The 25,011-nt window shown below is 50.3% G+C and overlaps 1 protein-coding gene across 1 annotated transcript in view; it reads left to right on the forward strand.

Moving 5' to 3' along the window:
• The window catches only part of LMF1 (lipase maturation factor 1), a 98,762-nt gene that overhangs the window by 56,696 nt on the left and 17,055 nt on the right, over nt 1-25,011 (forward strand). The window contains exons 5-6 of the mRNA XM_016136657.2: nt 11,269-11,334; nt 24,717-24,884. Coding sequence (XP_015992143.2) covers nt 11,269-11,334; nt 24,717-24,884 — 234 coding nt within the window. The remainder of the gene's footprint in view (nt 1-11,268; nt 11,335-24,716; nt 24,885-25,011) is intronic.

Genomic DNA, 25,011 nt, shown 5'->3' on the forward strand with positions numbered 1-25,011 from the left:
ATGGTGGGAGACTAAACATTTTTCCCGTAAGACTGGAAACAAGGCGGGGTGTCCACTCCCGTCACGTCTGTTTAACAGTGTATCGATGATCTGAGCTTGTGCAATAAAACAAGAAAAAGTAATAAAAGCCTGAAGATTAGAAAAGTAAAATCATCTGTATTCACAGATGAGCAGGTCACGTATGTGAAAGATCATAAAAGTCTTTAGAATCAAGGAGTGACTTTAACCAGAGTGCAGGATTCATGGCCAGTATATAAAACAATATTTCTATACGCTAGCAAAATTTCAGAAAATGAAAAAATTTTAATATAGCACTAATAATAACATCCAAAATCATAGGAAATTTTAATAGAGGTGCAACATTTGTACCCCGATAGCTACCAAACATTGCTGAGAGAAATTAAAGAGACTTAGGTAGACCATGTTTGTGAATCAAAAGTTTCATTATTGCTCAACTGTCAGTTGTCCCCAAATTGATCTGTAGATTTCATACAACCTCAGGCATAATCTTAGAAGGATTCCTTTTTAGAAATTGATGAACTGATTCTTAGATCTGTTCCTGGTGAGGACTCTTTCTGGCCTGCAGATGGCCTCCCTCATGTGGAGTCCTCACCTGGTGGAGCAGGAAGTCTAGTCTAATAAGTGCACAAATCCTGTCAGATCAAGGCCCCACGCTTATAACCTCATCTAACCTTACTTACTTCCTTAGTTTAAATACAGACACACTGGGAGTGTGCAGGTCAGAGCTTCAACATGAATTTTGGAAGAACACAGACATTCAATGCGTAACAGCAAAGATGTGAACAAGCAGAGTTCCCCTGCATTGCCCTCCTATGGGTGTATAAAATGGTACCAATGTTCTGGAGAAGCAGTTTTGGCAGTTACTTACAAAGTTAATTTACTCCCACCCTACTACCCAGTATTTTCCCAAGAAAATGAAAATATGTGCTCAAAAAGGTCTTTTACACAAATACAGCAGCATTATCCACAGCACCAAGCATTAGAAACCAAACATAGTCCATCAACAGGAGGGCGGGTGGACACCTTGTGCTAAACCCTCCAAATGGAAACCACCCAGCAATAAAGAGAAATGAATACTGCCGCGCGACAGACCTGGATGACCTCACAGGCATCGTGCTGAGAGAAGCCAGACTGAGCATCACAAAGGATTGGGTACCACGTGAGACCTTGTGTAGGAGGTTCTAGAGCTGGCAGAGCCAAGGAAGTGATTGCCTCTGAGATTTGGGGTGAGGATTGAGAGGGTTGCAGAGGGCATGTGGGAATTTTTAGGGCAGTGGAAATGTCCTGTGTGCTGATAGGTAGAATCCCACAGACGTGCACATCCACAAAGCTCCTCATCTGCATGCTTTAGGGTAGGAGATAAATTATGTTTTGAAACCTCCAGCAGCAGGAGGAGCATCCAGGGACCCATCAGCGAACATAGAGCAGAGACGTCTCTTTGTGGACAGGGCTAGAGAGCAACAGACCCCACCCACTGAGCCAGATCTTCCTCAGTGTACTTCTGTTGAGTGCCAGATAAAAACCATGTGCCTTCAAACCCTGGAAAGACCATTTGCTCAGCGGAAGCTGTAGCTTGAGACAGTCCCATGGGACACAGCTTCCCGCCCAGCTCCGTGTGCTGACTGCTGGCCTGGGCTGTGCAGGGTGGGACGTCCTGTTTCCTCTTTCCTGATTATTGGTGCCTGCTGACATATAGGTGATGTGACAGTCCCGAACTGTCACCACATGGACCTGGAAGAGACAAGGTAGTCATCCCACTTGATGTGATTGGTTTGGAGCCAGAGTTCAAGCAGCATCGAGAGCATCTCCCTCAGCTCCCTCTGTGCAGCTCCAAGCCACTCTCAGTCACGACTTTGTGAATTTACATCCTGAAGCCAGACTGTAAGCAGCATGAAGTCACCACATTTCTCATTAGAGAAGGTAGAGCCTCTCCTGTCTCCCTGTCCTCACTCAAGTTTTGGGGATAGTGCAGTGGCTTGGGCCCAGGTGACCCCATTTGACTTCCTTCCTCAGAACAAAGACGCAGGTCTGCTCAGGACACGTACCTGTGCCTCCTCACTGCACTGGGGCAAACACACGCCAGGTGTTTCCTTTTGGAAGAGCTCTGCAATGTTTCTCTGATTTTCAACTCAGTTTTCTGCTCTAAATGCATAGATTTCAGTCATATTAGGGTGTAGAATCCCTTTTCACTTGCAGACATGGTAAGTGGTATGGGTGTTTGAGTCATTGTGTTTAAGGCAACTAGGTTGCCCTTATGCTTAAAAAAAAATCCTTTTCACTTTTTTCACACTCTCAGTTTTTGTCAAAACAGTATATGTGTGTGTGACTGAGTTTCTAACAGCCAAAGTTTTCACCCCAGAGCACATCAAATGCCTGTCACTGAAGCCCGGGGCCCTTTGCTTCTGACCCTCTGTGCTCCTCGTGCAGGAGCAGACGATGGATTTTCCACACGGTGCTCTGGAGCCAAAGCTGTCCTTGATTATGTCATCCTGTAGTAGGCTGATGAACTGTGTGTGCTGAGGGTTTAGATCTCTCAATTGCTAAAATTCTGGGAATTGAGCCAGTACCCTTGTTGCCGGGAATTCTCAGACCTGGACAGTACCAAGGCGAGGCTATGCGGTTTTAGTTTGACCCCCTGAGAATTGAGAAAGCAAAGCCCCATCGCTTCTGCACCTCCCTCCTTCCAGCTCTCTACCCCCTCAGGCCTGGCTCCCGTCTGGGGCGTGTGTACCGGGCTGTCGTGTTTGGCCACAGCAGACATGCTACAGTCTCCCTCTTTCTGTAGAAACCTGTTTGGTGTAAGCATTACCTTGTAGAGAACATGCAGACCTGAAGAAGCAAGTAAAAAAATGTGTCCGTACGCTCTTCAGCATCGTCAGAATGAGGAGAGTAGATGTCAGGAATTGGATTGCTGATGAATTCCATTTCCGGGCTATGTCTCTTCAACACGGCTGCTTCTGCTCGTTATGTTAAATGCTACCTTGGTATGTTAGCATAGCTTTCATTTTTCTCCATATTCTTTCTGCAGTTCTTCCAACATCTTGTACTGCATTCCTCCTTATATTAACTTTATTATTGCTTCACATATTAAGACTTAAGAATTTAGTACCATAAATTCTTACTGAGCAAAATCACAGCTAAAATCAACAGTTTTCATTTGAGTTGCATATTTGCTATCCTGGAGCAGGTTATTTTTAAGTGAAGTAAGTGGAGGGATGCAGCTGTCAACATGAGAAATTTTGAAACCTATAGAGAACTGTTATAAGAGTTTATTTGAGCCGAACCAATGACATAGGGCAGGGAGCAAGATCTCAAATGCTCCGGAGAATGACAGTTTCCCAGTTTCTTTTATGTATTTGAAATTAAGGAGTAGTACATGAGGATGGGGGAAAGCAAGGTGGAATTGGATTACACCGCAGGACAGTTGACGAGATAATAATATTCTCTCTGGAAGGTGGCTATGTTTATTTCAAAAGTGTGTTAACCTAGATACACAGAAACAATGGACAGGGCTTACTTAAGGCAAAGATAAACCTTTTACTAAAAAGTTATATGCCTGGGACGTAACTACTGACCAGTTGGGAATTTACGATCAGATCACCTTGTGAGGTTACGTTCTGTAGAGCTCCTTAAAGGGTGAGGAGCCAGAGAATTCACACGTGAGCAAGAGCCTCTCAGAAGCTAATGTGAGGATTAGCATTCCTGCCCATATGTTTTGGTGACCCCCAAGTAACCTGCAGGCTGCAGAAAGCAGTGACAAGATGCCTGTGCCTTTTCCATGTGGCTTCAAATCCCTAGTCATTAATCAGCAGGGGCTCTATTGCTAAACACCTGTGCTGCTCATGGCTCTGTGCTCACACCTGGCCACAGCACCCACACTGGGACCTTCTGACACTTCTTGTGTGCAGACTCTCCTACTGTCTTGTTAACGCAAGAGAAAAGCCCATGTCTGAAATGCAGAAAATGTAGGCCCAGAGGACTTAACAGTTTTCATGTCAAAATTCAGCAGAACCGGGAGCTGCAGCCAGACCGTGATTGAAGGGCACCATGAGAAAACACTTTCCTTGAAATTCTGGCAATTGCGTCCGAGATCCTGCCGTAAAGAGTCACCTGGGATATTATGAAAGCTTTAAGCCAATAAATTCAATAATTTAGATGAAATGGACAAATTCCTTGACAAATGCCGCTTACCAAAACTGAGACAAAAAGAAACAGGAAATCTCAGTGATTCTGTACCTGTTAAATAAGTTGAATTTGTAATCAAAAACCTTTTCCAGAAAGAAAAGTGTAGGCCCAGATGGCTTCACCCGTGAAATCTCTCAACTATTTGAGGAGGAAATAATAGCAGTCCGACACAAACTCTTTTGGAAAATAGCAGAGGAGGAAATACTTCCCAAATTGCTTTATGTGACCAGTATAACAGTGATACCAAAACCTGAAGAGGACATCAGAAAAAGAAGATAGACCAGTAACCCTCATGAGCAAAGGCACAGAAACCCTTTGCAAATATGAGCAAATCAAATCTGGCAATGAAAAAAGGCATAGTTTATCTTAGGAATGCGAGGTGGCTTTAACATTTGAAAATCAATTAATGCAGTTTACTAGAGTAACAGAATAAAGATGAAGAACGATTTTATCATCTCAGCAGTTGCAGAAAACACATGATACAATTCAGTACCCACTCATAATGGTCTGAGACGGGAACCTCCTCAACTTGACAAAGGTGTCTGTGAAACCTCAGCACACACCTGTCTTCACGGTGAGAGGACGAGGCTTTCACATGCAGTTAGGAACCAGGCCCGGATGTCTGTTGCTGGTTCAGTTCTTCAACACTGTGCTGGAAGTCTTAGTGCAATAAGACAAGAAAAAGAAATAAAAGCATAAAGACTAGGGAAAAAAGAAATGAAGCTGTTATAATATGATTGTATACATACAAACCCTAGGGGAATCAAAAGCGGCTACCAAAATGAGTGCATGAATTTCACAAGGTTGCAGGATACAAGTCAATATGAAAAATAACTGGACTTTATAAACTGTTAAGAAATCATTAGAAAATAAAACTGAAAATACATTCTACAATTGCATCAAGAGCTCGCAAATACCTCAATCTGATTAAGGAGGTCTAAGATGTGTACATTAAAACAGTAGAACATTACTGATATGAATTTAAAAGACCTATGTAAATGGAGAGATGTACCATGTTCATGGTCAGAAACCTCAGTATTGTTAAGATGTCTGTTTTACTCAAATTTATACAGAGATTCAAGGCAATTCTGCCCAACTCCCAGCTTTTCTGGAGGAATTGACCTGCCGATTCTAAAATTTACATGGAAATACAGAGAATCTTGAGAAAAAAAAAGAACAAAGCTGGAGGACTTATATTTCTTGATATTACAGCTGAAGAATAGAATTGATCTAAGCTAGAAAAACAGATCAGCAGAAGAAAATAGAGTCCAGAAACTGACCCAACCTCCGCCGTCAATTGATATTAAACCAAGTGAAATCAGTGGAAGAAGGAAAGTCATTTTTTACAACTGTGCTGAAATCATTGGGTATCAGTATAGAAAAATAAAATGAGTTTTGACTGCGGTTTCATCTATTCCAAACTCATTTCAGAGAGAGATTATGGACCTAAATGTAAAAGCAAAACCATAAAATTCTTAGAAGAAAACATAAAAATATCTCCCAGAAACAGATCCACACAGGTATAGTCAGTTGATTTTCAGCCAAGGCACTATGTCAAAACAGTGCAGCAAAGAAAGTATTTTTTTTTTTTTACAAACATAAAAAGCCAGAATCACAAAGTTTTTGGAAGATAACATAGACAGTTACTTTGGGGTGAACACAGAGTTCTTGGACAGGGCACAAAAAAGCACTAACCATTAAAGAAAAAATAGTGATAAATTGTACTTCACTGATATTAAAATTTTCCATTATCAAAAGGCACCATTAAGAAAATGAATAGGCAAGCCAGAGACTGGAAAAACTATTTGCAGTGTATAGGTCTGACCAAAAATTAACATCTCGAACATGCAAATCATGATAATAGGACATAGAACTTGAATGTACTTCACAAATGAAAGTATAAGAATGGAGACAGTGAAAAGCTCTAAGACAGCATTTAACTCACAAGAAGGGCCAACTGTAAAACACTGTCGTGTGCAGGCAACTGGAATTCCCAGTGGGGTTCATCACTAGCAGGGTGTAAGCTGGCCACACACATCCACAGCACCCCTCTTCATAACTGCTAGACCTGGGAAACAACCAGAAGCCCATCAGTGTAAACTGTGATGCGTTCACACTCAGCCACAGAAAGGAACCAAGTCGATGCAGCAACACAGACAAATCCTAAAGCATGCTGAGTGCCACCCACCCAGACCCACAGCCAGAGCACCTGACACCCAAGTCAGTTTGTTGGAGATCCCAGAGCAGGCAGAGCTGGGCTGGACTGCATCGCTTCCTGGTGAGTGGGGCGTGGAATAGCCTGGAAAGAGATCCCAGAGAACATTCTCTGGGATGGAAATCTGTCTCCTCTTTCAGATGCTAGATACCTGATTGTATACAGTTGTCAGAATGCGTTGAACTGAATACTTAGGATGTGTGTGTTTTGTTTTATGTAAACTGAAGCTCAATCCTTGGACTTAAAAGACCATCGTGAGTTTTCTGTTCACATATAATGATTGCTGTGAAGTGCATCCCTATAAAACTCCACACGCCTTGGGGATAACAAGGGAGTTGGTCATAACTGATGTTCAGAGAACGTTGCCGCCACCTTAGTCCTTGGACACCCCGCACCCCAGAGACCAAGGGCTGCTATGCAGACTGCTGACCTTCCCTGTGACAGGAGCCATGTCTGGGACACAGTTGGCAGTCATCCTTGTGCAAGTTTTTGCTGAGACTCAGCTAGGCTCTGACACCTGCTGGCAGAGTGGCAGCGAGTGCAGGCCCATCCGAGTCTGCTTCAGGGCACAGCTGCTTGCTGCTGCAGTGTTCAGGTCCCACCTGGATCTCAGGCTGGCCATCAGCTCTGTCTCCCATTCTGAGGCTCAGGCTTCTGTCTCATGGAAGGAAATTTCCTGGCTGAGATGAGGCTTTGACCAGGAAGCTCAGTGAGTCAGCACTTGGATCTCTGCTCTTCCCCATGGAGGCCGGAGGACTGCTTAGAGCAGGTGATTGGAAGAGCTGTTTCCTTGTTAGCATGCCCCACTCGTGCATGTCCCAGAGACTCTGCGGCCCAGAGAGGACTGAAAGGTTAGCAAAGAAGAGCAAGGAGCACAGTCACCAAGGGAAAAATGAAACTTTGAAGTCGGAGGCTCTTTCTTGGAGTCAGATTGCCTCCAGTAAAATCATATTACATATAATGAAATAAATGTTGGAATGCAACATGCCCTGTGAAGACCCAAATCAAGCAGATGTCATTGTCGTTTCCTTGGCTAGCCTGCCACGTCCTGGGATCCCCACTCCACAAGGAGAGCAATTATCCTAATTTGTTTTATTGCATTAGCGTGGGCAGAGCTGAAGAAAGGGGCTTTCTTCCTTCCTGCAGGAGTGCCCCGGAGGCCAGACCTCAGACTCCAGCCCCAGGGTGGCATGGGAATTTCTGGGAAACTTGTCTGCAGTGCTCTGACCTCTGGCCCCCAGCTGCAGCCCCCTGCTAAGCACAGGCTCCCAGGCTTGGCCCTTCAGCGCCCTCTTTGTGCCTCTGTTTCCAGCCTCAGAACCTCTCAGAACCGCCCGTTCCCAATGACCTAGAAAGACGTCGAATCCTAAATGCTTCTGAAGACCTGTGACAATTCTTTCCACCCACTCCATGCAGCCCGCTTCAAAGTCTGTCACAGACAGGTGTCACCATAGTAATTTCCAAAGGATCTTCAGGATTTGGGGAGAGGGCAAAATAAGAAAAAATAAAAAAAAAATTTAAAAACCCAGCCTTAGTGATTTTTCACTAACCACATATTTCAGCCCAAATGATGTCCAGTATCTTACCAGTACTTAACTGTATGCGCATATGCTTGCTATTTAGGGGGTCACGTGATACATTTCTGTTTCATCACACCTTGGGGTCAGGAAGTATTAACACCAGCGAACTGACACCGGAGAGTAAGTAACAGGACCAGGTGGTGACTCTAGGTTGGCTGGGGCCCTTCAAATATGGAGACAAGTTGGTTGTCATCTTGCCCACTAACATAACTTACAGGATGCTGAACCGCAAATGCAGCAGTCGCCACACGCCCTAAAAAATGGGGTTCCCCTTTGCCTGCTCAAGGAGCACATGGGGTCCTGTGGGCCCAGCTCAGCTCCCAGAGGAGAGAAGCAGTCAGGGCAGAGCCCGGGGTACCTCGGCCTCCACCAGCCCCAACGCCCGCCCCCCTTGCCCCTGACTGGTATCCCAGACCTCCGTGCCTACTCATGAGGGCAGTGGCCTGTCCTCCTGCATTTGCAAAACATTTGTTATCACGCAGGGCTCCAGGGTCCACGAAGCTTCTCCTTTGTGGAAAAGGAACAGACGGAGGACTAACCCCTGTGTTCGCAGATGGAGGAAGAGGGTCTGGAGCAGGGCAGAGATTCTGACGAGATAACCAGTATAGTTTCAAATGGGGAGCTGCAGACAGCTCTCCGCGGTGGCGCGGGTGCCTCTGAGGAAAGGGGGCTGCCTCCCCTGGCGTTCACAGGCCGTCACTTCTCGCTGGGCATCAGGCCTGTGGAGCATCCCCCCCACACACACACACGTCAGGTGTGAAGGGACGTGCACAGTGTTACAGAAATGGATGTTCTGTGTTGCAAAGCCTGGGATTTTCCACCTTCCAAATGGGAGTTTTTAAGACACATGTCCTGGGACCTGCGCGCTTCGGAGAGGAGCCGGGTGCTCGCCTTTATGTTCCTGCCTCCCACTCACTGCCTGCAAGGCCTGGGGCTTCCTCAGCCACCCTGGAATGTTCCATCATCCTGGCACTCTCCCGTTCCCAAGCAGAGAGCAGGGGTTGTATGGACATCTGTGGGTCACTTGGCTTTCTTTGGGTCTGGCGTATTACTGGCCTGTCTGTGCCATTTTTTTTCAGAATTAATTTGGGGCTGCAAAAGGATCAAAGAAGGCTTTGTTCTTTTGACACTTACTCTGGAAGAAAAAAAATCCGTGGAAAATCTGACATCTGCATTGTAGGGAGAAATCAGTAGATGGGGAGGAATATAATTATCCTCCGCTCCTGAAAGAATGTCTCAGATTTTTAAGTGTCTCATATCAGCTTAGAATTTGAGTGACATTTTAATTATTTTGTTTTTTTTCTTCTTCGCCTGGTTTGAATCTCCAAAGAGTACCACTCTCGCATTCTGAAGGGATTCAGGGAGTGGAGCGGCCCTCACAGGGGAGCCTCGTGTAGCCCCGTGGCTGAGGTTTTCTGCAGAGCGAGGGGCACGTTCTCATCAGAAATCGGTGGTTCTTCTGTTGCCAGTATGGGCTCGCTCAGGTCTGGGTCATCAGGAAACGTTTGACTTTCCGAAGCGCTATATTCACACAATCATGACTCCAGCCACATTCAGACTGGAAGTTGTCTATCTGGCACTTTGTGATCTAAGCAAGCCCAGTTCCTAGAAAAACATGACTCCCACTTTTCAAAGTGATTCATCCAAGAGTCTTTATACTTGGAGTGCAACCACAGCTCTGTGACATCGGGGGTGGCAGGTGCGGCTGAGGGCCAGGTGGGTTTGGCCTGGCTGGGCTGTGAGACCTCAGGTGAGGTGGCTGCTGAAGCAGGAAGTAGCTTCTCTAGAACCAGCTTCAGAATAGCCTTTGGGTCTTTACGGCACTCAGAAAATCGAGGCCGAGGTCCCTTTGGGATGCATTTGTAAACTGCGATTAGGTGCATGTTTAGCTCAGTCCAGCCCCTGTACACTGCTCCGTCATCTGGCCTTCCCGTGGAAACCATGTGGCCTAAGCATGTCGCTCTCCATCTCTTTTCCTTACTCCTTTGGGTGTCGCTGCATCCAAGCCGCCAGGGACCCAGGCCAGAGGTCTTAGCTGCTCCCCGCTCCAATCCCTTGGCCCATCCTGTGGGCTCCACATTCCAGACACGTCTCACATCCTGGACGGTCATTCTGCCTTGCTGGCTACGTGGCCACCAGAAGACCCATCGACTCACACCATCCCGTCTCTGGCTCAGAGCCCTCAGCCACCCCGAAGATGATCTTGAACAAGCCGGTGGATGGTGGACGGGTGGGCGGCTGCATAGTTAGATGGTGGCTGGGTGGATGGTGGGCGCATGGACGGATGAAACCGCTGTAGTCACAGCTGCCGAAACCGCTCATGAGGGAAAGCCGAGCTGTGTCCCAAGGTTGTTTCTTCATCGGTGCAGTTTCTTTCTCACTTTCTAATCCAGCTATTATGTAAGAGACAAATTGAAAACAAATCTCTGCAACTCAAGCGATATTTTTATTCCTGGTATGGGAACAGTTGGTTTCCAACTTATGAAGAAATCGTGTGCAGAGAAAGCGGATGGACAGGGTGCATCTGACAGGCATGTTGACCGTCCTCCCTGTGACTGCAGGCCAGCCATGCTGTGGACACTATATGGCGTCCCGGAAGCCGCACAGGGGCAGCCGACTGCCAGGGCAGCTGGCCGGTGCTGAGAAGCTCACCCACAGGCTCTTTGGCAGAGCCCCTCTCTCTGTAGCTTCTTTCCCAGGGGACCAGGCAGCAAAGCAGCTCCCTGGAGACACTCTCGGGCCTGAGCACCGGGGCTTTCCTGGGTGCTGAGAGATGGTAGTGACCATCCCAAGAGATGGGTAAACATTTTCATCCAGCTCACCTGAGCTGCTAAATGGTGCGTCATCGTAGCAATTTCAACGTCATCCCTTTCGCTTTCTCCTTGGCTTCTATACAAGTATAAGTCAGGTTGAGTGTGTAGAGCTTTGCCAATTTGTTCATTTTTAAAGCCTCACAATTGCACTGTCGTGATGATGCTCACATTCTAAAAACTGAGTTTTAAAGTGCAGAAGGAACTGATTTTATAACAAGGAAGCCAGTGTTTCTTTTTACCTGTAGCATTTGCTAACTTTTCATCATTAAAGCCTCGAATGTGCCTTTGTGAAACACCGTTTCAATCTTACCCTTTACATCTCTTCAGGGTATAGGATAAAATCTGTCATTGCTCCCTTATAGTTCCTTTCAGTGCAGGTTCTGCCCCTGACAGTGGTTCCCTTGCCATTCTGGGAAATGGTTCACGTGGCTTCCTCTCTGTCTCGCCTTGGCAGGGCCTGATCAAGATCCGGGGAGACCGATGCTGGCAGGACCTTACCTGCATGGACTTCCACTACGAGGTGAGTAGCTTGGAGACACGGTGATGCGATGAGGCAGACGTCAGCTCATTTGGATGTGCCCTCATGCTTCCTTTCTCTGGGAGGCGGAGTATCCCACTTGCCAGGGCTGGCAGAGTGGGGTGACCAGCCACTGTGGTTGCGGGTCCAGTGGCTCCTTCTAGTTATGGGCACTGGGTCCCTCTGCTGCTGTCCACGGTCCTGCTCAGGCCCTAGATATCAGGCCAGGTACCCTCCCTCCTAGAGTCCAAGCTGGCCCTTCCCACCCCCAGGGCAGGTGCAGAGTTGAGAACTGGTCTGCCCTGTACCCAGCCCCAGCCATGCCAAACATGGGTGCAGGAATTCCCCAGCTCCCTGGGGCACAAGCGTGCCAGTCCTCCTGTGTGAGGATCCCCAAGGCCCCCTCCCTGGCTCTGCCTGGGGCTTTGGGCACGCTCTCCCCATCTCGGGACCTGGGCCCAGGTCTAAGCCCCTCCAGACAGTCCTGTTTCTGCTGACCGCTGGCCTATTTGTGGGGGGCTGGTACTGCATTTTCTTATGAATTAATCTGAGGGCATTTGGCATTGAAACATCCTTTGTTTTATCAGTAACATTGGCTCATCCCAAGTACAGCGCACATGCCTGTCGGGTGCCCATTCTTATGTTGGGCCCATGTCCCTCTTGTTGGTAGTAAAAATCTAGACACACCTGGAGCACCACCTGTCAGGATATTTTCTTCCCTGTTCTCCACTCATTGCTTGTGGCCCCAGTGGAATATGGGGAAAGCAGTTTTTGTCTGCTCTTCTTCTGAAAGGTGGCTTGCAGACAATCGTGCGCATTCTGTGACTCGTCCTGAGTGTGTTTGGCGCTTGACGTTGCTTCTCAGGCCTGGGGTCATGCCCCCTTATTGCTGTTCCTGTGTGTGTTCCAGGCTATGTCATCTTTCAAGCGGCCAAGGCCTGGGGTGTCCCCTTTGTGCAGTGTTTAGCGGGAAGTCAGGCTTTATCTTTAGGATCCAGGGATCACCCCACAGCCCACCTAACGTGCCTTGGAGTGTCCTCCAAGGCCTGCCCAAGGCCTAGCGTGCCTGCCCAAGGTGCCACAAGGCCCTCCCTTGGTTCTAGATCCAACTTTCCACAAAATGCCAGAGGAAATGCTTCCAGCTTAGCAGGAGTGGGTATGGGGTTTCATGAGCTGGGCCAGGGACACTCTGCTCTGTCCTGGGCCCACTCACGAGTCCCCTCAGCCCCTGATCAGCACGCATCCCCCTGCAGAGTGTCAGTATGGTGAGCAGGCAGGGCCTGTCGGTCCCCATGGTGCGAATGCCTGTGCTTGCCGTGCGTGTGGCTCTGGGGCCAGGATGGAGGCAGCCCTGGGACAGCAGGAGGAGGCTTGGTGAGTAGAGGGCAGAGCTGGGTGCGCATCCCCAGGGAGTCGTGGAGTTGGCGCACATCAGGCCAGGGCTCTCCGTCCTCACAGCCCTGCTCAGGATTCAGGCAGGCAGTGCACATGGGTTGTGACCCAAGTCCTGAGGACGTACCAGCAGGCCATGCCATCCACATGTGTGAGGTCAGGGCCATTGAAATCAGCATTCTAGGACAAGCCAAGTCGAGGCTCATTAAGAACTGGGAATGTGATGACCAATGACCACGGGATCCAGGGCTGAACCCAGCGGTGCCACGAGGCCCTGGTTGTTCAGTGCTGCTGTCACAGAGAGTTTGGGCCCGTGGCGTTTCAGGCAGGCCCTTTGGAGGCATGGAACCTCCTAACTCTGTGGCAGAAGAAACCTTTCCTCAGTGAGTCTTTTTTCAGCACCCTCTGTGTGAGCTGGATTGGAGTGAGGGTACTGACAAACGCCACGTTTGAGGCTGGAACCTATATCCTCCCCAAACACTATTCATTGAGTAAAGATTGTCTGATTCATCCCTTTGAGGTTATTTGTGCCCCTGGGGTAAGGCTGGGTAGGTTCGCACACTGTGGGTAGAAGCCCTCGCCTGCCACTCGGCCTGGGCGGGATTGGCCCCTGCGCCCACGGGGGCCCCTGTGTTTCTGTCTGCTGGTAATGAGGAGGAGGTTGTTGGCGAGTTCAGTCAGTCAAATCAGAAGAAACACTGGGCAAATGTCTTCAAACATAAATTGTCAGTCACAGCGAGAGAAAAGACAGGTGGTCTCTGTGTGACGGATGCTCCACCACTGAGCACGGTTTCTACAGATCTGGTAATGTCTGGACCCGCAGTCACACAAAGCCAGCGTCACTGAGCTTATCCGGGACAGAATAATGTCCTAAAAGCCTCCGTCCTCGAACTGACAGGCTCTGCTCCAACACCCAGGGAAACCATCCGCAGGAAATGCCCACAGGCACACCTCAGCTGCCAAATGCTAAACGGAAGGAAGAAAAATAAATGCAGCTCACCTGCTAGAAGTTTTATGTCCTGTCCAGTTACCTTTAAAACATGCATTGTTCCACTGGAACAGCAAGAAAATGCTCTTAGCAGTGAACTTGTATTCTTATATGGACCTCCCTGCTCTGTAGAGATTCATCAAATTGGAGCTTTTTAACTTCGGAATACTTTGATCACACAAGTTTATTCCTTAAATTCCTTTGTAGCGGGCACATCTCTTGCATAAAACAGCCTCCACTCTAATTTGGTGATTCGCTGGTGGAGGGGATTGTGCGCTTTGGCTGCTGAGCCGCCACAGGTGTCTCGGCCTCACGGGGTCCCGCCTCCCACGGTGGGTCCCGCCTGCAGCCCCTCTGGAGTCCCTCGTGCTTGATCATGATGCAGGTCTTCCTTCTCTGTTTCCCCCCCCCCACCCCCAGGGTCACACAAGTGAGTTCAAACAAGTTTACACTGTTGTTCCGCTCCAGGGTCCTGCTCACAGAGCTGACCTTTAATCCAGGGGTATAAATCACTTTTCACTCCTATTATTTGTGAAGTCCCACAGCCTCACAGTGCATAAAAGAGGCTGTCGTGTCATGTCAGTTGAGTTTTTAAGCTAGGGTTTCAAGCGCATGGCGGGAACAGCCGACCCACAGGGTACCTCCAGGATCTGCCCCAGAGCCTTGGTGTTGGAGCATTGTTGCTAGGTGTGCTCCCTGCCTGACAGTTCTCCAGGTGCACATGAGGTGGTTCACACGAGGCGCTGCCACGTATGTTCACCCCCAAGGGTCAGCTGAACAGCAGGAAGACACTTAAGATGCACAACCTGTGACTGCTCTCTCTCAGGGAACGTGACGTAAGTGTGAGGGCAGCCGCCACCGGCATTTCCAGGAGAAGCTTCTCCTCTGTCTCTTGTGATCTAAGGCATGTCTTCACATCTGTCAAGGTAGAGAATGGTCCCTCATCCCAGTGTCTCCCAACTCAACAGGGTTGCTATGGCCACCTGTCCCTGGATACTGTTCATCCCTCTGCAAGCTGTGGTCATTCTTGGCACACTGACACCAGGGCCCAGGCCAGGCATTCTTTTCCAGCAACCCTGGCAGCCATACCCAGGTGTTCATGGGGGAGACCTAAAGACAGCCCCTGCTGCCCAGGACAGCAGTGCCAAAGGGAGCCTCAGCCCCTCTCAGGGCCCTCCCTCATCCCAGGCAGCCGGTTGCCCTCTGGGTACTAAGCATCACTGGAGGCTGCTCACTAAATACTGGCTAAACCTCGGGTTGAGCTGCAGTAATCTGCCTGAAAACACTGACCCAGCAGCCTGTGACCGATGTGTTTCACAGTCCCTGAGCCCTGGGCATTCCAACCCACCCCTAGTACTGGTGGCTTCTGTTTGTGTCTCGGGCCAGTGGGTCCTGCTTTTAATTGCAACCCCAGGACCTGGACTACTGGATGTTTTGTGCTATATGTAATTGGATGGGGGTCACTGAGTACCCTTAGATATAGGAGTCTACCAATCTGGAAATAATTTGAATCAAGGTTGACATTACCGTGAATGCTGTAAATGTTAACGTGATAGAAGCGGTGACTGAAGTGCCTTCAGCAGGTTGAGAATTGTGGCTTACTTGCTTTGCCCGCTGACAATTTTACTGATTTTGTAGGAAGAAAGTGTTTTATGTATTTACTGGGGACTGGAGGTCGGGGGGTAGTGCTGAGCCTGGGGAATGTCAAGGTCCAAAGTTGGACATGGCCTAGATAGGTGACTGACCACGGGGCAGTTTTGATGGGGCCCACACCCTGGGAGCACGTAGAAGGGCCATCAGACCAAGGCCAAGACCATGAAAGGTGGGGGGTACAGCCTCAGGGTCAGCGATGGTCATTGCTGTCACAGCAGAGAGCTCTAGAATGGCAGTGCCCAAACTTGAACCCAGGTCCACTTCATTCCCTGCCCTTTATATAGACCTGTGTTGCCTGCCCTCTCGAAGCACCCACTTCTGGCTTATGTGATCCTGAGCAAGTTACCTAACTGTTCACATTCTGTTTTCCCAACTTTAAATTGATAACAACCCCGGGGTTGTCAGGCAGATTACTGATGTCTAATTTAATTCCTTTATTGTCAGAGTATGTGACTTGAATCTTTTCGGATTTATTCAGACTTGTTTTATGGGCCCAAATAGGGTCTATCTTAGTGAATGTTCCATTTTAACCTAAAAAAGGAATGTATACCCGATGTTCTATAAATATTCATTGATTCAAGTTGATCTGTGGTGTTTTTCAAGCCTTCTATAGCCTTACTTATATTTTATCTATTTGTTTCATCAAGTATCGAGAGAGGGTGATTGAAATCTTTGACTAAAATTATAGATTTGTCATATCTACTTGCAGTTCTGTTCGCTTTTGCTTTGTGTGTTTTGAATCTGTTATTAGGTACATAAATGTTTGAGTGTTGTGACCTTTTGATGAACTGACCCCTTCAGCATTATGAAATGACCTTTTATTCCCGATGTTATTCGCTCAGCAGTCCCTTTGTCTGATATTAATATAATGACTAGTTTTATAATGACAAGCTTTAACTTTTAACCTACATGTGTCTTCATATTTGAAGTGTGCCTCCTGAAGGTAGCATATAAGTGGATCTTATTTTTTATCCACTCTGACAAATTCTGCCTTTTAATTGTGTATTTTGGTCATTTGCTTCGAACGTGATCTTTGATACGTTAGGTTTCATCTTTATTCCTTTTTTCATTTTTTTCTGCTTCTTTTGGATTAGTTGAATGTTTTTATGACTCCTTTTTATTTCTTTTCTTGGCTTATTAGCTGTGACTCTTTGTCGTTTTACTTTTGTGGTGGTTGTAGGGTTTACAGTATAAATCTCTAATCCACCACAGCTTGCCTTCAAGTGATAACTATACTTTCTTCATAAATGATAAAAGAACTAGATAACGACGTTCTCCCACTTTACCCTCCTGGCCTTTTTGCTAGTGTTGTCATATGTTTACTTTTACATAAACTACATACCATGTTATTATTTTAGTTTTAACAGTCAAATTACCATTTAAAGATATTTTATTAAACAGGAAAGATAACCTCACACATTTATCCACGTGCTCACCATCCCCAGGGCTCTTCACCCACGTGTGGGCCCACAGCTTACATCTGACAACTTCCTTCAGTCCGCGTGTGTGGGGCGGGTATGCTGGCGATGAGCCCTTTCAGCTCTTCTATCTGAGCCTCTTTCACCTTGGGTTTTGAAAGAGATTTTTGGTGCGTATAGAATGCTAGGTTGACAGGTTTATCAGTACTTTAAGGGTGCTGCTCCATTGTCATCTCACCGGGACCCAGACTTTCCCCTGGGTCGGGCAGGATGTGCACCATTGGGGGTGCAGCGGATGCCAGCTCTTAGGGAGCCATTGCCACCGACGGTCCTGACGGCACATTGTCCACTTTCCTTCGCGGTGTTTCAGTTGTCCCAGGCCCCTGTGTACTATCGTTTATCCCCACAGTAATAACTCATTTCTCCGTGTTCCATTTCCAGTTGCCTTGGTAGGAGGCGGGAAGCAGCTGTGGGGAGTCTCATGCTCACAAGGTGGGCACCATGAGGACACCCCAGCACATCTGGCCTCGTGGGGGAAGCCTTCAGCCCCAACATCAGGGCCCTGCCCCTGGGGGAGCCAGCTACCAGCTTCATATAAGAACACATAGTAGGTCTTACCTTTTTATCCTAAGACCTTCACTTGATAGGTATACAGTATGTCCCCTTCCCCTCCCATCAGGGAGCCACCAACACACAGACACCTCCATGTCCCCAGGACACATATCAACACCTACAGCGTGCAGGCACCCCACTCTGAAAACCAGACTGAGAACTCAGACTTCACAGGGCATTTCATGGACACCTCATCTCCGGCCCTGCAAGGGACAAGGGTCCTGGATCAGTAGGGAGCAAGTGTAACCCACGAATTTTCTGTTAAAATGGAACATGTGGAGCTTGAGAGTTTAAGAAACTCATTCTTCAGACAAGAATCACATGTGTTCCCTTTCTCATTAAAACTCAAAACACATAATTTATAGTCCCTAAAATGGGAAACTAGCTGAAAAAACCATTTCTGTTCTTCGTAGACTTCTCACTGAGGGACGAGAGGGTGGGTGTTAGAGGAGAGGACTTGTCCCCCAACAGGAAGTGACGTCATTCTCCCCAAAGGTTCGTTACCTTCTAAATCCCTGCACACTTTTCATCACTCTTTATATTTTCCTCATGTTTTCCATATTTAAAATTGTCTCTTTTTAGGGGAACCAATTGTAAAATGTCGCAGGGGTCCAGGTTGGCCAGTCCACGGCACCCGGGCTGGTCTGTGCTCTGGACACGTGGCCGTGTCGGTGAGCGTGGCCCAGCAGCCGACACAGGCAGCACCGGGCACTTCTCCCCGTGCTTTATGGGGTGCGATGCTCCAGTCACCACTTCCATGGTTTACAACCAGATTTTATGACATGGTGTTTTTTTCCAGCTCAATGCAAACAGAAATAAAACTGTCCTGGGCTTGCGGAAGAAGGGAGGCCTTGGGACCCTCCCGGCAGTGCGGCTCAGACCAGCAGGGCTCGGGTCGGCACACGGAGCAGGCCCCGCCCGCACACTCCCGCCTCCGGCAGGTCGTAAATCCACATAAGGAGCCCGACTGCGATGCTCCCCAGAGAGCGGGGCCCCCAGAAAATAGAGCCTTCCTTTCAAGGAGTTTCATGTTGTAGGGGACGGCTAATGTCACAGTCACCATATTTGTTCTCATTTACATGATGCAGCAAAGCCCCATGTGAGCGGAGGGCGCAGGGCCTGCCTTGGGGCGCCCACCTACAGATTCGGCAGCACATCTCCCCAGGAGTGGGGAGTGGCTGGCCTTCTAGCTCCCCCACTGCACCCATGCGGCCTCCCGCGCTATCTGGTCGGTTCTTCCATTGAGGGTGTTCTCCCTTTCACAGCACCTCACCTGTGGGAGCTAATGAACGTCAGGCAAATCCGAGGTAACATGGACTCCCAGCAGCCGTCCCAGCCCATTAAAAGTGGGTCGTGTCCTTCCCCTGTTCAAACCTGGTGTGTCCCTTACCCAGCGTCTAAGGCCACAAGCTGGGCTCCCGCTGACTAGGCACCGACTCGGAGGCCATGTTGGCCGCAATACGACTGGGGAGTCCATCGCCCGTTGTCCCGCAGCCCCCTGTCCCCAGCCCTACCCCATCCTGAGAAGCTGTGTCTTATGAGAGCTTGTCTGTGGATGCAGAATGACTCGCACAGCCTGGGAAACATCCCCTGTCCCCGCGATGTGATTCCTAGAAGTGTGCGCCAACCACAGAAACATGCATTTATGTTCAGGAAACAAAAAGTGGTGAAGCCCCGACCGGGGAGGCCCTGCCCCAGGTGCCCTGCTCCTGAGAGACAGGATGCGCCACTGACCTGAGTGGAAAGTAAGAAGCGCTGCCTAGAGGTGGCTGTGGCGGCTGAGAACATGCAGCCTGTGTCAGGTTCCCGGTCACAGGCTCTGCTCAGTGATTCATTCTTTTTGGACTCAGACTGTTTGTTGGAAACACTTAGGGGATGTCCTTGAGCCTGCTGCTCTGCTGCCTGCGTCCTGCCGCTCGGCCTCCGTCCCCTCTGCAGAGAGCACGCGGAGGCCTCTGCCTCCCAGCATCACTCAGTAAAGGGCCCGGCCTCCCGCCCCGGCTCCAAGCAAACAAGTGAACTCTGTTTATTTTTCCTATTTTATATGCACTGTACAAGTAGCAGGGGCTGCCCATCGGGGAGGTGCACATGGAACTTCCACACAGGCTCCCTGGAGGCCCCCACAGGACACACAGGCCCCATGACTCCTGGGGAAGGGATAGTGCTCCAGGACACTCAGGTGTGCAGTGACCACGAGGGATGGCTCCGCCCCGGACGTCATGTTAAAACACGTTCTCTCCCCAAGCTGTCGGCTTATTCCCCTCGCAGACGCTTCTCTCTCTCCTCTTTGTCCTCACATCAGCATCCTGTCACCAGCTGGGAGCCTAGAGCGAGGAGGCTCCGACACAGGGCCACCCCACGTGGCTTTGCAGAAAGGCCCCCGCAGAAGAGAGCTTTCTGCACAACTGGTGCAAAGTCCTTTGTGCTCATCAGTCCACCTCAGTCACCCTGCTCTGAAAGGCTAGGGACGCAGAGCCTTCCTGTCCAGGGGGCCCCAGGGGCAGTCAGTGCCAGGTGACAGTGAACAGGGAGGCTGTGTCCAGGGACTGTGCAGTGTCCTGCACTAGCAGGTGCCAAGGGAGCCCTGCCCATGTGCCTGCCACCTCTGGGAGGAGGTCTCTGACACCCAGCTCTCATCTTGGTGCTGGCATTGGAGGGCTAGGGGACATGGCATAACAGAACCCTCAGGAGAGACAAAATAAGGCCCAACGGCAGTGTGGGCAGGTAGGCCCTGCACACATCCAGCCCACACTTCTGGGCCTAGGACCAAGCAGGACTTCGCCCAAGCCCCAGCCTGCCCATGGCTGTCCCTGCAGGCCTCTCCAGGACTGAGGAGGGAGGGGAGACAAACGGAACTGTTGGGAGCGTTTTTTGCTCAAAGTCTACATTTCCCTGCTGGCTGGCAGCTGGGGCCACTCTCAGCCCCAGGCCCCCATCTCTGTGTAGTGTGACCCCCCTCCACCCCCACCCTGCCTCTAAGCCAGCGAAGCTCCCTGCCTTCCTGTCCTCAGGCCAGTCTTGGACTAGCTTTATAAAAGTCAGTCTCTCTAGCCGAGGAATATGGTGCCCTTTTCAACGCAGGGCGTAGGTAGTGAGAAGACAAGGTCCTCGGACCCTCCCCTATAATGCTTAAGACCTGGGCCAGCCATGTCCCCACAGGCGGAACTCAGGGAATCCACTCCATCCAGTAAGTGGATTAGGGCCAGCTCAGCCTTGAGCGGTGACAACACTAACGTGGCTGTGGATGCATTGTCACACCATCCCGCCTGCTTAACGATGCCTTCGCTTACAGAGTGTGTTAATGACAGGAGCCCACGGGGCAGCCAGGGCCAGGGGACTTCCATCTCAGCCTCCCCTGACCGTGGATAGGGTGCCGCCATCTTGTCAAAACTCATTTTCCTTGGCTGGCTGGGACCGTTGGTAAAGGCAGGGCCTTCGGCCCTGAGAAGTGTGCAGGGCCAGCTGTCCCTCTGCCAGAAACAGGGCTGAGCGGCATGCTGCCCTTACCTGCGGCACCACCAAGAGTTGGCCTGAGGCCAGGCCACTTTCTGAAATTGGACTCTAAAATGTAACCGAGGGGCTCGTCCTGACTTGGGGGAAACAAGGCGTGGTTGTCCAGTCACCATTTGCCCGTTTGGGCATTCTTCCAGGCACCACCAGCAGAGAACAAGCCCGTGTAACAGGGTCCTCTCTCATGACGGCTCCTGCAGGGGGGCCTGCCCGCAGCCTGCACGCCGGGCAGACTCATTTGTGGTCACGCTGGCCCCGTCAACATAGCTCCGGCCCAGACGCCGGGCGCCTGGTACACATTCCTGTCCAGGGCCACGGACACCTTGGGGTGTGGGCTGACACACGCACACTCGTGTATACAGCACTTGTGTATGTACGTACACATCATATCCAGAAAAAAACTGCTGTTTTTAAAAAAGCTGAAACATTTGGAACTGATTTTGATGCCCTTTTTTTGTTGTTGAATGAACTGGCTGCTAACCACCAGAATATCTGCAACTTTAGGCCTGCGGGGCTTTCACTCTGCTTAGGCATCACCTGGTATGTGACAAATCCGACACGGGCCTGAGGGCAGGAAGACCCCTGACAGTCTTGCTTGTCCCCTACCCCTGTGTCTTTTCCCCCACAGCCCTATGCCCACTTCCTTATAGGAGCCTACTTCTCCATCTGACACTCCCTCCACATTCTCAGGTGGGAACAGGATTAGTCTCTGTGAGCCCCTGGGGCAGAAATGAGGCAAGGCCTGCTGTGTGCTGGCCAGAGCTGTAGAAACTCCCTTAGAACACAGGTAAAGGAAGAGATTATTGAGCTACATGGACACAGGTGCAGGGGCAGGTAAGACATAGTCACTCATCTGGTTCCCAGCTCTGCCCACTGAGTGGCCCAAAGACAGTGATACCCAGGCCAGGCTGGGTCCAGCCTCCGTCAGAGGGACCTGGCTCCTGGGAGAAACAGTTGCACTCAGAGCTGGGGAGGAAGGGGTACAGATGACCCTGGAGCATCTTTAGAGCCAGAAAGTAGGAAAATGCTCAGAAAATGGTATAGACCATTAAAACACATGATAGTGGAGGATTATATCCCATTGACTAAAATAGCCCATGTGCCCACACCAGCACCAGGAAGTACACGGAGAAGCAGAACAGCTTCTCCTTACAGTGGAATGCCATGCAAAGGAGTGGTGGACACAGAAGTCACCATTCAGATGCCATCAGAACCTCCGACTCTGGCAAGAATCATCAAAGGGTGCGGAATCTGGGACATTTGGGCGTAACAGGTTCTCTCCATAGCCTCGAACTGCAAAGGGGAAAACAGTAGCTTTGCAGAGGAGGACCCTGGCTGACAGCCCTTAACCAAGAGACCCAGGTAGAAACCGCCCGTGCTAAGACATCACCATCCTGGGCTCACGGGAAGGTCACCTGTCACCACTGGGTCTTCCTGCCACAAGTGCGTGCCCCAGTCTGCCATGAGGAACATCAGCCACACCCACACTGAGGGACATCCCGCAAAAGAGCATGTACTCTAAAATGTCAACGTCCTGACACTCAGGTCAGGGGACTAGAGAGACATGGGGGCTGAAGGCAATGTGTGACCTAGGATTTCCTTTTATTTAAAAGACATTATTTGGACAACTGGAGGAATCTGAGCAAGACCCACAGGTGACAGACAGTGGAGCATCCCTAAGTCCCTAGCTGTGATCGCTGCCATGCTGCGTGAGAGAACACTCTTCTTTTGGGAAATTCACGCTGAAGTACTTAGGTGGCAGGCAGCATGTTTCAGCTGACCCTCAAATGGTGCAGTGGCAGAAAAGGAGGAAGGGGTGGTAAAATGGAAACATTTAGGACATTCAGGGTTGGTTTTTTTTCAACTATTGTAACTTTTCTCTAAGTTGGAAATCAGGGGTCAGCTTTAGCTCAAGGAGTTACGTGTCGTGGCAGACTACTAATCCCTACCATAAGTCAGAAATCGTGTCCAAATGGAAAGTTAGCAGGAACACAGGCTGCCATAGTTCCATTCTGGTCCCCCAGTAACCTGTCGTCCCAGATGGGACAACCCTTCCCTAGCACCCGTCCTGCCTCTGAGCTGTGGGGTAGACGGCCGGGGAGCTGCTGTTTCGTGACTTCTACCGCTGCCCCTCATCCATTCCTACCGCCCTGAATGTCAGGCGGGAGGGAGGTCCACACTCTTCAGGGCACCCAGGCTGTCACGCCTTAATGAGTTTCTCCGCATATACAGCAGTCACTTCACCGTGCCCATCGCACGACAGGCGTCCAGCAGGACAGGTGCTTCCTTGTGTCCATAGCAAATCTGAGAGTAAACATGCCCGGGGCAGAGGGAAAAGCAGGCTGCAGCCACGCCTGACGCGGGGGGCGTGGGGCGGGGGGGTGGGCCTGAGGGGCCGTGTAGCTGAGGTGGGGGGTGCCGTGTGTCCAGGGAGCAGGTCACAAGGGGCTGGGGTCAGCACTCCAGTGGCAGCTACAGGAAGTACTTTCTTTGGGATCTAAGCTTGTGTGACAAAGAAAAGTCCATTTAAATTATATCAGGGACATCTTTAAGTTTCAAAATCGGAGCCAGGCTGGCACTACTACCCACTTGTCTTTTGGGCTCAGCCCTTCCCTAACAGTAGCCATCATTGCCCACATGGCACCTCTGTGTCCGCAGGGGACGTATGCGTGTACATGGAGAACGTAAGTCCCAGGAGAGAGAAGGCTGCCTGTGTGTGCTTGGCAGCATGAGGAGGCTCGAGGCCCAGGCCCAGGGAAGGGAGGGGAAGTGGGCATAGTGTACCCCAATGCCCTTCACAAATCACAGCACGATCGGAAGACGGGGAAGCGAACCAGTTCACGTTAGAGGAGATGTAGTGGGTCCACCCAGGTCTGGGGTCACCGATGCCCCGTGTCCTGTCAGTGTGGGGGGGGCTCCTGTGCACAGTGAGACCCGTGTCCTTCACCGACGGCTGGGTGTCACACAGGGCCTCCCTGACGGGGAATTAAAGCCCAGTTCTAGGCACATCCAGCCCCTCATGAGTGGGCATGTACACGGCCCCACACAGCATCTTCACTGTCAGCCCCTCTGAATATGGATGGCCGTGTAACCTTCCGTGTGGCCTGCTCCCAGCTTCAGCTACAGATGAGGGGCTGGCGGAGGACAGGGCCTTGTGGTCGGAGGTGCAGGGCCTATCAGGTGGGCCCTGGGGCAGCCAACTCCACGGCTGAGTCAACACACAGGCCTCCCGGGACACACTGCGCCCGCCCGCCCAAAACACGTGTTCCCAGGAACACACACCCAGAGCCAGGACCCCGTTCCCCCAGCCTTCATCATCCTCTGAGCAGAGAGCAAGCACATGTGAGCTTGAGCCGGAGACAGGTTCCACGCTCTCCCCACCCTCCCCCAGGGACCTGTCCTCCTGAGGCCCTCCAGTGCCCAGTGCTGCTCAGGGCTCTGTCCACAGGCTCTCCCCCCAGCATCTGAGCTCCCATGCAGCCAAGGCCTTCAGGACCCCTGAAGGGGTTGGTGTCAGAATTACAGGTGCCCCTGGCATGCACTCTGAGAAGGCCTAGACATGTGGCCCCATCGTCCTTATCCCTGCAACTCATATCTTGGCAGCACGTGAGCTGTTGGAGGAAGGGCCATGGCAGCGGCCTCCCCCGTGCATTTCCCAGCCAGGCTAGTCACAGACACTACCTTCCCTCCAAAGCCCCCCACCCTCCACAACTGGCCAGTGGATGCCACACGGGCAGGGTCAGGTGGGCAGGCTGGGGTTCCCTGTGGGTTGGGGCTCAGTTCTCAGCTCACAGCCTCCTCCTGTCCCACAGACACAGCCGGTGCCCAACCCTGTGGCCTACTTCCTGCACCGCTCCCCATGGTGGGTTCATCGCTTTGAGACCCTCAGCAACCACTTCCTGGAGCTTGTGGTACCCTTCTTCATCTTCCTCGGACGGCGGATGTGCATCCTCCATGGCGCCCTGCAGATCCTATTCCAGGTTAGTCACCACCAACACTCATGAATGTGAGCATCACTCGTCAGTTCCCAAGAAAAACAGTTGGGATTTTAAATTCGTGTCCTGCTTATTATTTGTTTTCATCATGTATAAACTCTGCATGCTGTCA

This window comes from Rousettus aegyptiacus, unplaced genomic scaffold (assembly GCF_014176215.1).
Source record: "Rousettus aegyptiacus isolate mRouAeg1 unplaced genomic scaffold, mRouAeg1.p scaffold_m13_p_8, whole genome shotgun sequence".
In the NCBI taxonomy this organism is placed as follows: Eukaryota; Metazoa; Chordata; class Mammalia; order Chiroptera; family Pteropodidae; genus Rousettus; species Rousettus aegyptiacus.